The 15,624-nt window shown below is 43.2% G+C and overlaps 1 protein-coding gene across 2 annotated transcripts in view; it reads right to left on the reverse strand.

Annotated features, from left to right (window-relative positions):
- Nucleotides 1–10,215: 10,215 nt before the first annotated feature.
- The window catches only part of TMC6 (transmembrane channel like 6), a 189,377-nt gene continuing 183,968 nt past the window's right edge, over nucleotides 10,216–15,624 (reverse strand). For both annotated transcript variants that reach the window (XM_075349520.1, XM_075349519.1), the window contains 2 exons: nucleotides 14,797–14,874; nucleotides 10,216–10,457 (listed from right to left, as the gene is read on the reverse strand). In XM_075349520.1, coding sequence (XP_075205635.1) covers nucleotides 10,437–10,457; nucleotides 14,797–14,874 — 99 coding nt within the window. In that variant the 3' untranslated portion in view covers nucleotides 10,216–10,436. The remainder of the gene's footprint in view (nucleotides 10,458–14,796; nucleotides 14,875–15,624) is intronic.

The raw sequence follows: 15,624 nt of genomic DNA on the forward strand, positions 1-15,624 counted from the left end.
AAGGATCTCTCAGTCTCAAATAGAAAACATTACCTTTTCCGATCACGCACTTTGTACGGTAAAGGTGTTGTTACAATCCTCATTGCCACATCAGTGGCAGTGGAGGTTGAATACCTCTCTGTTGGAGGACCCGGAGATCCTACAACTAGTACAAAATACCCTGACAGAATACTTCATGAGGAATACTTCGGGCGACATCTCAGCAACTTCAATGTGGGAGGCTCACAAATGTGTCATTAGGGGTGTATTGATTCAGCAGGGGGCAAGACGGAAAAGGGAGCGGGAGCTTGAGATATCTACGCTCTTAGCACAGTTGAAAGACCTGGAGACCAGTCACAAACAGATGCCCTCGGTAGAGTTGGGAAGCGCCCTCTTTAGTGCCTGCGACAACTTGCGGAAACTGCTCAATAATAAGGCTAAGGGGATCCTTGTCAGATCTCGTCGGCATTTTTATGAATTTGGGAATAAATGCAGCAAAACACTGGCGAGAGCGCTTAGACAACAACAAGCGTCAACATTTATTTCTAAAATTTCCCCCACACAATCGCAGGGTACTATGCTACATTCATCCCTGGAAATTGCGGAAACCTTTAAAAAATTTTACGCATCCCTATATAATCTAGAAACAAATGGCCCTTCAAAGTCATCACTTACCCTTAAACGTAAAATAGTAGATTATATTAAAGAAGCTAAAATGCCGCACTTGGAAGATTCGGAGATTGCAGCATTGGAACTACCAATTACGAACCATGAACTATGGGATGCTATTGCATCTTCCAAAACAGGAAAAGCTCCAGGACCTGATGGCCTGCCCCTGGTGTATTACAAAAAACGTAAAGAACTACTAACACCGCACCTTCTGCGTACTTTTAACTCCAGGGCCCAGAGGGACTCAAACCCTAACGTTGATTCTTTGAGAGCACATATCACAGTCATACCTAAAGCAGGGAAAGATCCAACGCAGTGCGCTAGCTATCGCCCAATATCATTATTAAATGTAGACACGAAACTTTTTGCTAAAATACTGGCGACCAGACTGGCACCTCTGCTTCCACGAATTATCCATCCAGACCAGGCGGGGTTTATGGCAGGTCGCGAGGCACGAGACAACACAATTAAGGCCATTAACTTAATACATGCAGCAAAAACAGGAGGAATTCCGTCCTTGCTATTGTCGACAGATGCCGAAAAGGCATTCGATAGAGTAGATTGGACATTTATGGAGGTTACGCTCAGAAATCTGGGGTTGGGTGACGGTATGTTGGGATGGATATTGTCTCTTTACACTGTGCCATCAGCGAGGGTGCGTGTGAATTGGATCCTTTCGGACCCTTTCACCATTTCAAACGGCACCCGTCAGGGATGCCCGCTATCCCCTCTAATATTCATCCTAACGTTGGAGCCCTTCCTTAGACATGTACGAGCTAATAGCGATATTGCGGGTGTGGTGGTGTGCCAGGCCGTGCATAAAGTCGCAGCATATGCGGACGATCTCCTGTTTTTTGTCTCGGCTCCCAAAGTGTCTCTCCCTAACTTGATGAAAGAGTTTCAGATATATTCTCAATTAGCAAACTTCAAAATTAACTTCTCAAAGTCAGAGGTTCTTAACATCAATCTGTCTCCCAGGGAAGTGGAGGAGTTGAAATCATCCTTTAGTTTTCGGTGGGCAGTTCAGTCTCTTAATTATCTGGGAATACGTCTTACCAGTGACTTGAGCCTCCTCTATGTCCATAATTTTCTACCCTTGCTAGCATCCATTAGGAAAGATTGTGACCGGTGGGGAAAATCCCTGTTCTCATGGTTTGGTAGAAATCAAATCTTTAAGATGAATATACTGCCCAGGCTCTTATACATTTTCCAAGCTCTCCCAATTAAAATTCCAGCTGCATTCTTCCGAACACTCGAGTCAATTCAGTCATCTTTTATATGGGCGGACAAACCAGTACGCTTAAAGAGAACCACCCTATTTAGACCCAAACGCAAAGGTGGGATCGGGATGCCGGATATGAAACGTTACCATTTAGCGGGCCATCTCACCAGGATAATTGATTGGTGTAGGAACGGTACACAGAAGGTGTGGGTTCAAATTGAACAGTCTTTTTCTCAAATACCTTTAAATAAACTGCCTTGGGTGCTCCCGGAGGCTCCTGCGGGGCTGAAGGTAAATCCAACTATTGGTCCTACGGTGACGTATTGCAATACGGGTCTGGTGCGTGCAGAATTGATCCCCCTTCACTCCCGCATGACGCCTATCTTGAGCCATCCCTCTTTTGAGCCAGGAAGAACGGACCCCATATTTCAGCTGTAGATACACAATGGGATGGATAGGGTAGAAGACTTGGGAGACCGAGAGGGTTGGCCCTCGATTGCCAATCTGGAGGCTAGACAAACCCCAGCCCCGTTGGGACGCTGGAGATGTTTACAGCTGGCACATTTTCTCAGTAAAATTCCAAATAGGGCCTATTTCCAACAGCCCAAGACACGATTTGAAATTATCTGCGGGGGAACAGGCCCGACTCGACACTCGTTATCGGCGGTATATTCTTTGTTATCCTCGCCTTCAGACCAACCTCCTCCGTCATTTGTAGCGAAGTGGGAGTGGGACCTCGGCGTGAGCCTCTCCTCTGACCAGTGGGAACGTATCTGCTCGCTTGCACACAGCTCATCCATTAGCTCTAGATTCCAGGAAGCCAGTTACAAATTGCTGTCCAGATGGTACAGGGTGCCATCTGGAATTCATGCCATTTTTCCAGGAGTGGACCCGACTTGCTGGAGGTGTGGTGGGAGGGAGGGCACTCTCTTCCACGTGTTTTGGGAGTGCGAGGCGATCCAGCCATTCTGGAAAGGTGTGTCTGACATCATCCGATTGGTTACAGGAACCACTGAAGAAATGGGTCCAGCCATCTTCCTGTTGCATCACTGCGAGACCCCATTAAAAACATACAAAGCATCCCTGAGGAAGTTCCTCATAATGGCAGCGAGACTATATATCCCGGAGAGATGGAGATCTCGGACCCCCCCCCCACGGTGGCACGGTGGATCACTAAGGTCAATGACCTAATGCATATGGAGGATCTGACCTCCTCATTGCATGACTCATATGTGAAATTCTGGGCCACCTGGCGGGGGTGGATGGACTTCCAACAAACAGGGGACTATAGAGAGCTGGTGGGGGACGGCACGGGAACCAACGAATCCGCAATTCTGTAAGTGTGCTGATATGCGGCGAGTATGAATGTCCGCCGACTCTCCCTCTCCCCCCCCCTTTCCCCCCCCCCTCTCCCCCCCCCTCTCCCCATACCCTTCTACCTCACCTTCTCCCGTTCTATCTCTTCCCTGCTCATCCTCTTAGGACTCTTCTATATTTTTTTTCTTTTTCTATCTTATCTTCTTCTTCTTTTCTTCTTTCAAACTTGAGTATCTTAATATCCCTAGGCACAATGTGCGTTGTCACTTAAATAAATAATAAAGAAAAACCTTACGGGAACCTTGCATAGTTAGATGTTTGGGATGGGATGTACGTCTGCTACACTTTACCTAGTTGTGCATAAGAATGGTTTCAATTTACTCTCTATTCGGAGCAGACTGTGATTTTTGCAGACGGGCCGTTAGGTCCACGGACCTGTATTTGTTTGTTATGACGGTTTCTAAATAAATAAAGAATTTAAAAAAAAAAGAACAGGTATCACAGCACAGGTGTTAAGATACTAAAACTGATTATATTACTATGAAAAAAATCAAATATACAGTACCATATCACATTAACACATGTGTTCACAAGTATAATGACTATAGCAGACATGCAATAACAAAAGGCCTAACCCTGTGGTGTCTGTTTGATAATACAAGTAATAATGGACACATATAGTGCTGACCATCGGTGGTATCGAGGGCCAGAACCATATGCACTGTTATCAGCACTCACATGGGTATGTGCAGTAGTGATGGCTGTAATGTACAATGTAAGAAAATGTTATAAAGAGGTGTACATTTGCAGCACAAAGTATTGTTTACATGGCCTGTTATGCAAAGATATCTAGGGCAGGTGTATATAAAAACCGCCTAAATAGAGACATGGTAGGTATAAAGTAGAAGGTTTTTACCTGTGTAAAGGAAGACCTGTGCTCACATGTGACGCCAGACCCGATGCGCACGTTTCGGTGTCACCTTCGTCAGGGGGCCACTGTTGGGGATTTATTCAAAATTGAAGGCATACTGAACCAGCATGGCTACCACAGCATCTTGCAGCAGCATGCTATTCCATCCGGTTTGCGTTTAGTTGGACCATCATTTATTTTTCAACAGGACAATGACCCCAAACACACCTCCAGGCTGTGTAAGGGCTATTTGACTAAGAAGGAGAGTGATGGGGTGCTACGCCAGATGACCTGGTCTCCACAGTCACCAGACCTGAACCCAATCGAGATGGTTTGGGGTGAGCTGGACCGCAGAGTGAAGGCAAAAGGGCCAACAAGTGCTAAGCATCTCTGGGAACTCCTTCAAGACTGTTGGAAAACCATTTCCGGTGACTACCTCTTGAAGCTTATCAAGAGAATGCAGAGAGTGTGCAAAGCAGTAATGAAAGCAAAAGGTGGCTACTTTGAAGAACCTTGAATATAAGACATATTTTCAGTTGTTTCACACTTTTTTGTTAAGTACTTCATTCCACATGTGTTTATTTATAGTTTTGATGCCTTCAATGTGAATCTACAATTTTCAGAGTCATGAAAATAAAGAAAACTCTTTGAATGAGGTGTGTCCAAACTTTTGGTCTGTACTGTATCTCTCGCTCTCTCTCATAGATATTATATATATATATATCTATATCTGTCCCCGCTGCCTAACTGCATTTGCCACTTTAAATTATCTAGACTTCACTGCACTTTTATCATCTATATTTCCTGTGGTCACTTTATTTTAGATGGTGCCGTGGTAATTATATACTAGATATTCTCTTTACCATCTATGGGTTAAATCCCTCTAAATCCAGCATTTTGGTCCACCACTGCCATCTAGTGGACTTCCTTTGCATTGTTTTGTGTATTATTATTGTTCTAATACTGTATATGTGATTTTTGTCCAGGGTTTTCAGTATATTCTGCTCCTATCTCCTTGTTATTTTATTGTACTGTATGTTTTAAACAGTAGATTTCACTTTTGTTTAGTAAGTGTATTTACTTCCATTTATAGGCTTAGAATAGGTTTATAGCTTTATTAATGGACAAGAAATATATATATTTATATATGGTATGGCAAACACTGCAGGTTCTAGCTGGGGCACACAAACACTGCCTTGCCGCAGCTATTACAGGTATAATATAACAAGAAACTTTTACGAAATGATTTATCTTACAGCTACACTACAATAAAAACCTAACTGGCCTCTGCTAATCGGACTGTACAGCTACCACACTCCGACTACTGAGGCCTAAACTAGCCCCTAATGGATTTGTACACCTATAAAAGAAAAGAAAAAAAAAAACAACTCACAAAACCGTTTCGGCACGTCCTCTCCCCGGGAGCTCAATGCTGGGATACTTGGGTGGCTTATTGATGCGTACTCACCTTGCAGGGCACGGGGGAACTTTTCTTCTGCAGACCTAGGGTTTCTTGACGCCTTTTGTCGTCTCTTCTCATCTTTGTTAATGCTGTTCTCAGGAGCTTCCCACTCTGACTTGACGGATGCTAGAGTTCTGCCGTAACCCGGCACTGTGCGTCTTTCCCAACCATCATCCTCTGTTGTCTCCTTCTGATATTGTCTCCTCTCTGTTCACTTAGGCGACCAGACTTCTCCTGTTTCCTCCCTAACCTCTTCTCCCACTCTTTCTCCTGTTCCCGCACTTTTTGGCAGGATCAATCTAACTGCCCAGTTCAGAAGAGTGCACTGACTCTGCTGGCTAGTCCACAGACTAGAGGGGAGCACAGTCTCTTAGGCCCCTTTCAGACGTCAGTGTTTAATTGGGTACAAGCCACACGCATCGGTATGGTCATAAGTGTGTCACACACCAGAGAAAACATGTCTTTGAAATGAAAAGATTTTCTATATTCACACCTGCATCCAGCGCTGCTTTTTTTGGCTCTGCTGTCTCTTACTGCCGACCACCGCTAATTATACTCACTGAATATTGACTGCACCTCGGATCTAGCAGCAGGAACATCTCCGGGGAGCACATTGGGGACAGCATCGCCGGTGACAAGTGAGTATCCAGCAAGCAGTGTGTGCAGTGACGTCCAGAAGGTCATCGACATTTCCAGTGAACTTTGACGACCTCCCTATGACACCTCTGCAACACCCACGCTGCAGCGGGTGTCAAGACGGCAGTGACTTCACGAGTTCATCAGAGTACATTGGGAACTCTAATGACCTCCTGGACGTCACTGCACACACAGTGCTTGCTGGATACTCACCTGGCACCGGCAATGCTGTCCCTGATGCTTTCCCCGACGATGCTCCTGCATCCAGGGCCGAGGCACAGTGAATAGTCAATGAATATAATGAACGGGGGTCAGAAGCAAGAGACTGCAGAACCAAAGACAACAGCGCTGGATACAGGTGAATATAGAAAATCTTTATTTCGAAGACCCGTGTTTTCTCCGGTACGTGTCACACTGATGTCACATGGATCACATCAGTGTGTGATCCATGTAACACCAGTGCTGCCGGAGAAAAAAAACCCCCAAAAACTGACATGTCTCCATGTGGGACTACACAAGGTCACACGGTCCGTGTGAAAACACGGACGTGTGAGTAACACCATAGAATAACATGGATATGTGCGGCATCCTTGTTAAAACGGATGTCACATATACCTGAAACATGGACGTCTGCAAGGGGCCTTAAAGTCATGGCGTACTTATCTGTTCATAGAGGTGGCACCCCTTTATGCCATAAAATAACATAGAACAAGTGCTAGCCAATTTTTTGTCGGATAGCACTCGGACCTATGTATATGTTCATGTGAGTTCAGTCTTATGAAACAAGCAGTTCAAATATGTAAAATAAAAGTCAAGTCGATTGGACAGGTGTGACAAGTGTGCAGGGCACTAGAACACATGGGATAAGAACAGTACTGCAATACATGGAGATAAAACCAAGATACACGAGATAGGAGAGGTGAGCGAAAATATTGTGTAGGTAGAAGTTGCTGTAACAGACATACAAGTGCATCTCAATAAATTAGAATATTCTCAACAAAGTTCATTTATTTCAGTAACAATACAAAAAGAGAAACATTATATAGAGTCATTACAGAGTGATCTATTTCAAGTTTTTATTTCTGTTACTGTTGAGGATTATGGCTTACAACAAATGAAAACCCAAAAGTCATCTCAGAAAATTCGAATAATTAACACAAAACACCTGCAAAGCCTTCCTAAACATTGAAAATTATCCCTTAGTCTGGTTCAGTAGGCTACACAATCACTGGGAAGATTACTGACTTGACAGATGTCCAGAAGGCAGTCATTGTCACACTTCACAAGGAGGGTAAGCCACAAAAGGTCATTGCTAAAGAACCTGGCAGTACACAGAGTGCTGTATCCAAGCATATTATTGGAAAGTTGAGTGGAAGGAAAAAGTATGGTAGAAAAAGATGCACAAGCAACCGGGATAACCACAGAGTTGATAGGATTGTTAAGAAAAGGCCATTCAAAAATTTGGGGGAGATTCAGAAGGAGTAGACCGCTGCTGGAGTCCGTGCTTCAAGAGCCACCAAAATGTCACTATCTTGTTCCGATTTCGAGATAAAAATGCTAACTCTGTTTTCCACCAGGTGGTGCTATACGTGGTTTCACTGCGTAGCGCATGGCTACTTTACTATACCTAGACACCAATTCTATGCCTATAGCTGCCGCCGTTCAAGTTAATGCCGATGGACAGGATATGGGTGGACACACTGTATATGTCTTACATACAGAAGTTTATATAATGTCACTAGCTGTAGTACCTGGGCATTACCCGGGATAGTAACTGTCTCTGTCTCTCTCCCAGTCTCTGTCTGTCTCTCTGTGTATGTCTGTCTCTTTCCCAAAACTGTCTCTTTCCTCGACTGTCTGTCTTCTTCCCTGTCTCTCCGTGCCCATCACTTTCTCTGTCTGCCTCTATCCTTCTCCACCGACATCATATTACCTCACACATGAGCTTCTTATACTAATAATGTTTTTTGTTCCTATAGCAACCAATCACAGCTGCTAATAATAACCTGTGGCTTCCAGCTCCATTGACTCTAATGGAGGCCTGATTTTTGGAAAGTAACTGTAAAGCGCGGGGTTAAATTTTCCAGTCAAAACATAGTCTATGACGTTCCCTGTGCAAAATTTCGTGATTGTAAATGCGCGCACGCGCACGCACACAGCTTTATATATTTGATTTAAGGCAGGGGAACCACAATAAAAAAGGGGTACATACATTCACCATGAAGGTGCCTGCAAAATAATAATAGTGACAAGTCACAGGGGAAAAGAAAGGGGCCAAGTAGTATAGGTTTCTGTGGTCAGAATAAAATTACTGGGACTATGGAATACACAAATGCCTGACATGAGCAAAGCAATAGCTCACCCACCATTCACCCGATGGGCGTTTTACAACAGCTTCATCCAGCTGTGAATGCAAGAAAATAAAAAAAAAAAAAAAAAAAAAAATAATAATAATAATAGGTGCTACAGCATGACATTTAATTTCTACGGATACATTATAATTCCAGATTGTAGTAAATAGTCCTGTAAATTATTAAAAGCTGCTACTGTAAAAAAAACAAAAAAAAAAAAAAAACGGACTACAGATGGATGACAAGTGAGAAAAAAAAAAATTTGTTCCACTTTTCTGGATGAAAATTGGACTGATTTTTTATACAGTCTTGTAATCCTAGCCTTGAAGGACTAGTCCAGCACTTAAAACGTATTTTCTAAATATCTACCCTCACACCTAAACTAATTTTGTAATTATTTATATGACATAGTACTCTACATTTCTCCATACCTCAAATCTCACTAAAACATGTGGGAAAACGGGTTATGCCAAGGTTGAACATTTTGGCCATAATTCTAAAAAGTTATGTTTAGTGCAAAGCCAACACTGAACATTACTAAAAGAACACCATACTCACAGTGAAGTATGGTGGAGGCAGCATTAGGCTTTGGGGCTGCCTTTTAGCAGCTGAAATTGGGACTTTAGTCATGATTGACGGAATTCTGAACAGTTCCAAATATTAGTACATTTTGTAACAAACCTTCAGGCCTGACAAAAACCTGAAGAAGAATTTCACCTTTCCGCACAATGACCCTAAGCATACCTCCAAATCAACAAAAGAAGTTCAAAAGTTCTGGAATGGCCCCGCTAGAGACCAGACCTGAATCCAATTGAAAACCATAGTTTGACCAGAATCTGATAGACAGATTTGGAGCATTACTGCAAGGAAGAGGGGGCAAAGACTGCCAATTCTAGGATGTTTCCTGCTAAGACACCTACCAAAAAGACTGTTGAAGTACCCTTTCAATTTATGACAGTATTCTAAGTATTCGTTTAAAAGGTGTGCATATTTATGCAACCACATCATTTTAGTGACTTTTTTCTTTAACCCAAAAAAGATTTGTTTATGTTTCAAAAGAATGGTACACATATGAGTGACAATAAAAGATGGAATAATTCTGAATAGATTCTTTGTCATTTTTTTTGACAAAAAAATTTGGCATTTTAACAGGGGTGTGTGGACTTCTTCCATCTATTGTATTAAATATGTCCTTGGCAGGACATGCTTAATTTTTAGTTTGCATTTCTTTCTTTCTTCGCCCCCATGTAACTTTAGAATACACAAAATTCAAGTTGAGAAATAGAAGATAACAGATTTCCGTTACCACCATATGCTAACAGATTACGTTAAAGTTTAATGTGACCATCAAATGTTGGACTACTAGATTCTCAAATTGGAGTGCTTATTGGGCTAGGGCTCCACAGCAAAACAGCAATGCCTGCAATTTTCTGCATTACTGTGACTTGAATTCTGATTTCAATATCTGCTCTTCAGGAGAGCTCAATTTTTCCTTCCATAAATTGAAACTCAAATTTCAGCACAAGTGCTGCTACATCACCGTACAGGTGATGCCATAATGTCCTAGCCTAAAAGCGAGCGTGATCTGATAGCCGTACAAAAAAAGATAACGCAGACTTAATTATTGTTGTGAATTGCTATCCATGAATGACCGCACTAGTTAAATGTGACGATGGACCAAATGAAGACAGCAGAGAGATAGTAAAACATTTATTATAAATACACAAATATAACAAAGTGGTTGTTTCAGTCATTGAAATGTGCAGTGTTTGGCAGGAACATAAAGTCACACCACGCTATTGGTGAGATGAGATGACAGTCTTTGGCACACATCAGGGTCCAGCTTCCAGTGTTAGATGGGCAAGTTCCTTCTCCAGTTTGCATAAGGTATCATTCGCTTCCAATGTTGGGCTGAAAAAAATTGTAATTTTACCATTTGCAAATTGTAACAATCCACATTTATCGTAAAGAGAATAGATCACAGTTGGGAAGAAGTACACTCCCCCATTTAAAAATATCTCTGGTTATGCCCCTTCTGGACTTCTCATAGAAATATAGCCTAAATGTTTTAAGCTCTCTCATCAATGGAGAGAAAAAAATAAATTAAATTAAAAGCAAAATCAATATGCCATTTAGCGCGTCAGCTGCTATTCCTTTATGTAGTTGGTTTAACATACCAAAATTGGTGAGAGATCCTCTAAGGGAATGAGACTAAAGGCCGCTTTACACGCTACGACATTGCTAATGCGATGTCGTTGGGGTCACGGAATTTGTGACGCACATCCGGCTGCATTAGCGATGTCGTTGCGTGTGACACCTATGAGCCAAAACGTCGCAAAAACGTTCAAAATCGCTCATCGGTGACATGGGGGTCCCTTCTCAATTATCGCTGCTGCAGCATGTAGTTCGTCGTTCCTGCGGCAGCACACAGCGCTATGTGTGACACCGCAGGAGCGAGGAACCTCACCTTACCTGCTGCCGCCTGCAATGCGGAAGGAAGCAGGTGGGCGGGATGTTACGGCCGCTCTTCTCCGCCCCTCCGCTTTGATTGGGCGGCCGCTTAGTGACGTCGCTGTGACGCCGCATGGACCGCCCCCTTAAAAAGGAGGCGGTTCGCCGGTCACAGCGACGTCGCAGAGCAGGCAAGTAGTGTGACAGGTCCGGGCGATGTTGTGCACCACGGGCAGCGATTTGCCCGTGTCGCACAACCGATGGGGGCAGGTACCCACACTAGCGATATCGGTACTGATATCGCAGCGTGTAAAGCAACCTTTACTGTAGATTCTAGTACGTATGATAGCTGAGAGTGCCAATAGCCAGGGATTGAATGCTCTCAGTGAGAGAAACAAAATTCAAAATTTTGTAGTTGTGATACCTTTTAATGGCTAATGCCTGAGGAAAAGACCTGAAATGTCTCGAAAGCTTGCTTTGTAACATCATATTTTATTTTATTTAGCCATTAAAAGGTATCACAACTACAAAATTTTAATTTTGTTTCTCTCACTGAGAGCAATCAATCATTTTTCAACTGGCTAACATGGTACCAAACAAAGACCAGAAAACATTTTTTTGTAAAGGGTGTACTCACGATTATTGACCATAGAAAAAAACAAAACCCTTTAAAAATACATTTTATTATTTCATGTTAAAACAATCCCTAGACATACACACAAACAGGACAGACAGTCCCAAATCTGCCAACATCCAATGGAACCCCTCTGTAATCCTACCAAAAAGGAGCAGGCAAATAAATGGGATAAGTCAAATTGTCCCCTAATGATCAATCAATTCATGCTGTATCATGATAAATCCAGTATCGTGTAGGAGTATCAAAAAAATGATGATAGTGGTGCAACCAGGGTATGGCCCAAATTCCCTTCAAAAGGCCCTACCTACCCGCGGAGGTTGGCACCCTAAACCTGGACGCAATGGCGCCCCCGCTCACCGATGACTCACCCTTCTTTCCCTCCACTGATCTTATGTGCAGCTATTCTGGGAAGAGGAGGGAGTGTGGGGAGGTTGCACCAACAGACTGATCAATAAATGAGGACTCAAACACACATATCAATGATACAGTAGATATTCCATATTACAACAGTGTTAAAGTGGACCAGATCAAAAAAGAGGATCACTTGCAATATCAAAGTACGATTTCTGATCCTGAGTACTAAAAAATTCCCCTAGCACCAATCCAATAATTGTCCAACAAACCTCCAGGTGGACAAATAGTGAAATACATTAATTGCCTATTCGGTATATTGCATATAGCTTCTGTGTATCATAACCAGATAAAATCTATCATTGATATGTGTGTTTGAGTCCTCATTTATTGATCAGTCTGTTGGTGCAACCTCCCCACACTCCCTCCTCTTCCCAGAATAGCTGCACATAAGATCAGTGGAGGGAAAGAAGGGTGAGTCATCGGTGAGCGGGGGCGCCATTGCGTCCAGGTTTAGGGTGCCAACCTCCGCGGGTAGGTAGGGCCTTTTGAAGGGAATTTGGGCCATACCCTGGTTGCACCACTATCATCATTTTTTTGATACTCCTACACGATACTGGATTTATCATGATACAGCATGAATTGATTGATCATTAGGGGACAATTTGACTTATCCCATTTATTTGCCTGCTCCTTTTTGGTAGGATTACAGAGGGGTTCCATTGGATGTTGGCAGATTTGGGACTGTCTGTCCTGTTTGTGTGTATGTCTAGGGATTGTTTTAACATGAAATAATAAAATGTATTTTTAAAGGGTTTTGTTTTTTTCTATGGTCAATAACATGGTACCAAAACCTTTTTCTTTTAACTAAATATCCAGGGAAGCACTTTAAAAGGGAACCAGCGGTGCCGCACGTACCTGTGTACGCTGTGACCGCACTTCTGAATGCCCGGCACTTCCAGTAATGCACAGTAGACCTCTCTGAAGCCGGGACACGTACACCCGGCTTCATACTGCACATGACCGGAAGTGCCAGGCATTCAGAAGCGCGGTTACAGCAAACACAGGTACGCGGGTCACCGCTGGTGACACTGTATTGAATAACGTTAGCACACCCCTGTGGGCATGCTGCCATGCAAAGAGGGTGGACTATTCGGGTGATATAACACCTTTGGGACTAGTCCCCTCGCTCATTAGCATAAAACCAAAGATCTTTAGATATACTTTTTCTAAAGATCTCTATCTACGCTAGTGAATACACGGACCGTTAGGCAGGGATTAGCAATTTGCACCCAGAACTGCTCGTGGTTCTGTGTGCATATTGCATCTGACAGGTTCCCTTTAACCCCTTCAGCCCCGGGGCACTTTCCGTTTTTGCGTTTTTTGCTCCCCTTCTTCCGAGAGCCGTAACTTTTTTATTTTTCCGTCAATCTTGCCATATGAGAGCTTGGGTTTTGCGGGACAAGTTGTACTTTTAAATGAAACCATACATTTTACCATATGGTGTACTGGAAAACAGCAAAAAAATTTCAAGTGTGGAAAAACTGCAAAAAAAGTGTGATGGCACAATAGTTTTTGGGATGTTTTATCACGGTGTTCACTATATGGTAAAACTGTTGTTTGGGTATTATGCCTGAGGTCGGTGCGAGTTTGTAGACACCAAACATGTATAGGTTTACTTGTATCTAAGGGGTTAAAAAAAATTCACAAGCTTGTCCAATAAAAGTGGCGTACATTTTGCGCCATTTTCCAAAACCCGTAGAGTTCTGATTTGTTGGGGTCTATGGCTCAGTGATTTCTTAATTTTTGCATCTCGAGCTGATGTTTCTAATGGTACCATTTTTGCGCAGATGCTACTTTTTGATCGCCTGTTATTGCATTTTGCGTAAAACTTGCGGCGACCAAAAAACGTAATTTTGGCGTTTGGAATTTTTTTGCCACTACGCCGTTTACCAATCAGATCAATTGATTTTATATTTTGATAGATCGGGCATTTCTGAACGCGGCGATACCAAATATGTGTAAATTTATTTATTTTTTTAACCCTTTAATTTTCAATGGGGCGAAAGGGGGGTGATTTTAACTTTTAGGTTGTTTTTTTTTTTTATTTTTTAAAACTTTTTTTTATTTTACTAGTCCCCCTAGGGGGCTATAGCGATCAGCAATCCGATCGCTCTGATCTATCTGCTGATCACAGCTATACAGCTGTAAACAGCAGATACAGTCACTTCCTGCTTCCCTGGCCTCCGGGCCGGGTGAAAACGAAAGTGAAACGTCTTAGCTGCGGGCGTCATCACATGACCCTGTGCTACCATGGCAACCACCGAAAGTCACGTGATCACTCACGTGACTTCCGGTGGGGCAGCGGTAAGTGAAAATCTTTACCGCTGCCAGACTTTGGCAGCGAGATGTAAGGGGTTAATGTTACGGGTGGAATGCGATTCCACTCGTAACTCGTAACATGCAGGCACACATGTCAGCTGTTGAAAACAGCTGATATGTGTGCCGATCGCCGCCTGCCCGCGGCAGGGGGCGGGGCTTAACGGGACACGCTCCATGACGGATAGATCCGTCCATGGTCGTGAAGGGGTTAAAGAGGGCCATGTACTAAACCAGTACTGTAACCTTTTAAGTTCCCTATTCAGTGGGGAGGTGTAGTAGGTAGACTCCCATTCATCAAGAAAGAATATCCTTGGAATAAGCCATCACTTTTTGAAAAGGACAAACCCTGTTAAAAGCACTGCATGAATTTACATTACTGAAAAAGCATCCCTACATCACAAATTACGTGGAGAGGGTAGGAGGTCATACCTTTGGCTGCTGCACTCTGCTCTTCTTCTCATAAACTGAATGAAGTCTATTGATGAGGAAGCGTTTGTCTTCTCCTTCCTACAGCAATAAGGAGAATAAAGGTAAACCACAAGCACATTCTATTAACGCTTAGATTGATCCTCTAGTTTTACTGAATTGCCATTACCTTCTAATATACAGTGTGTCCACCCATATCCTGTCCACCGCCATTAACTTGAGAACGGCGGCAGCTATAGGCATATAAGTGGTGTCTAGGTATAGTAAAGTAGCCATGTGCTACGCAATGAAACCACCTATTGCGCCACCTGGTGGAAAACAACGGAGTTAGCATTTTTATCTCGAAAACTAAACGAGATAGAGAAAAAAAAGTGAATTACAAAGTTGTAGGGCATCATCAATTCAATACGAATCGACACCTTGCATACAAAAATGCTATGATTAGAACGTGTAAAACTCCCAAGGCTGCAGACGTAAAGCGATACCTCATGGAGACCTTCCTACAAGTCATTGGGTATGGTGGCTGTGTGGAGTGGCCTCCACGCTCACCTGACCTGACCCCATTGGACCTCTTTCTGTGAGGTCACATCAAACAGCAGGTGTATGGGACCCCTCCACCAACATTGCATGACCTACGATGACGTATCACAGATGCTTGTGCAAACGTGTCACCTACCATATTGCACAACGTGCAGCAAGATACAGTATAGTGTCCAGAGTCCAGATGTGCATTGCAGCTGACGGTGGCCACTTTGAGCATCAAAGTTAAATGAGCGCCATATGCGTGACCAGCATTCAATGTTTTGGGGGAGATCATGGGTTTCATATCAT

Source organism: Anomaloglossus baeobatrachus, chromosome 5 (assembly GCF_048569485.1).
Source record: "Anomaloglossus baeobatrachus isolate aAnoBae1 chromosome 5, aAnoBae1.hap1, whole genome shotgun sequence".
Taxonomy (NCBI): Eukaryota; Metazoa; Chordata; class Amphibia; order Anura; family Aromobatidae; genus Anomaloglossus; species Anomaloglossus baeobatrachus.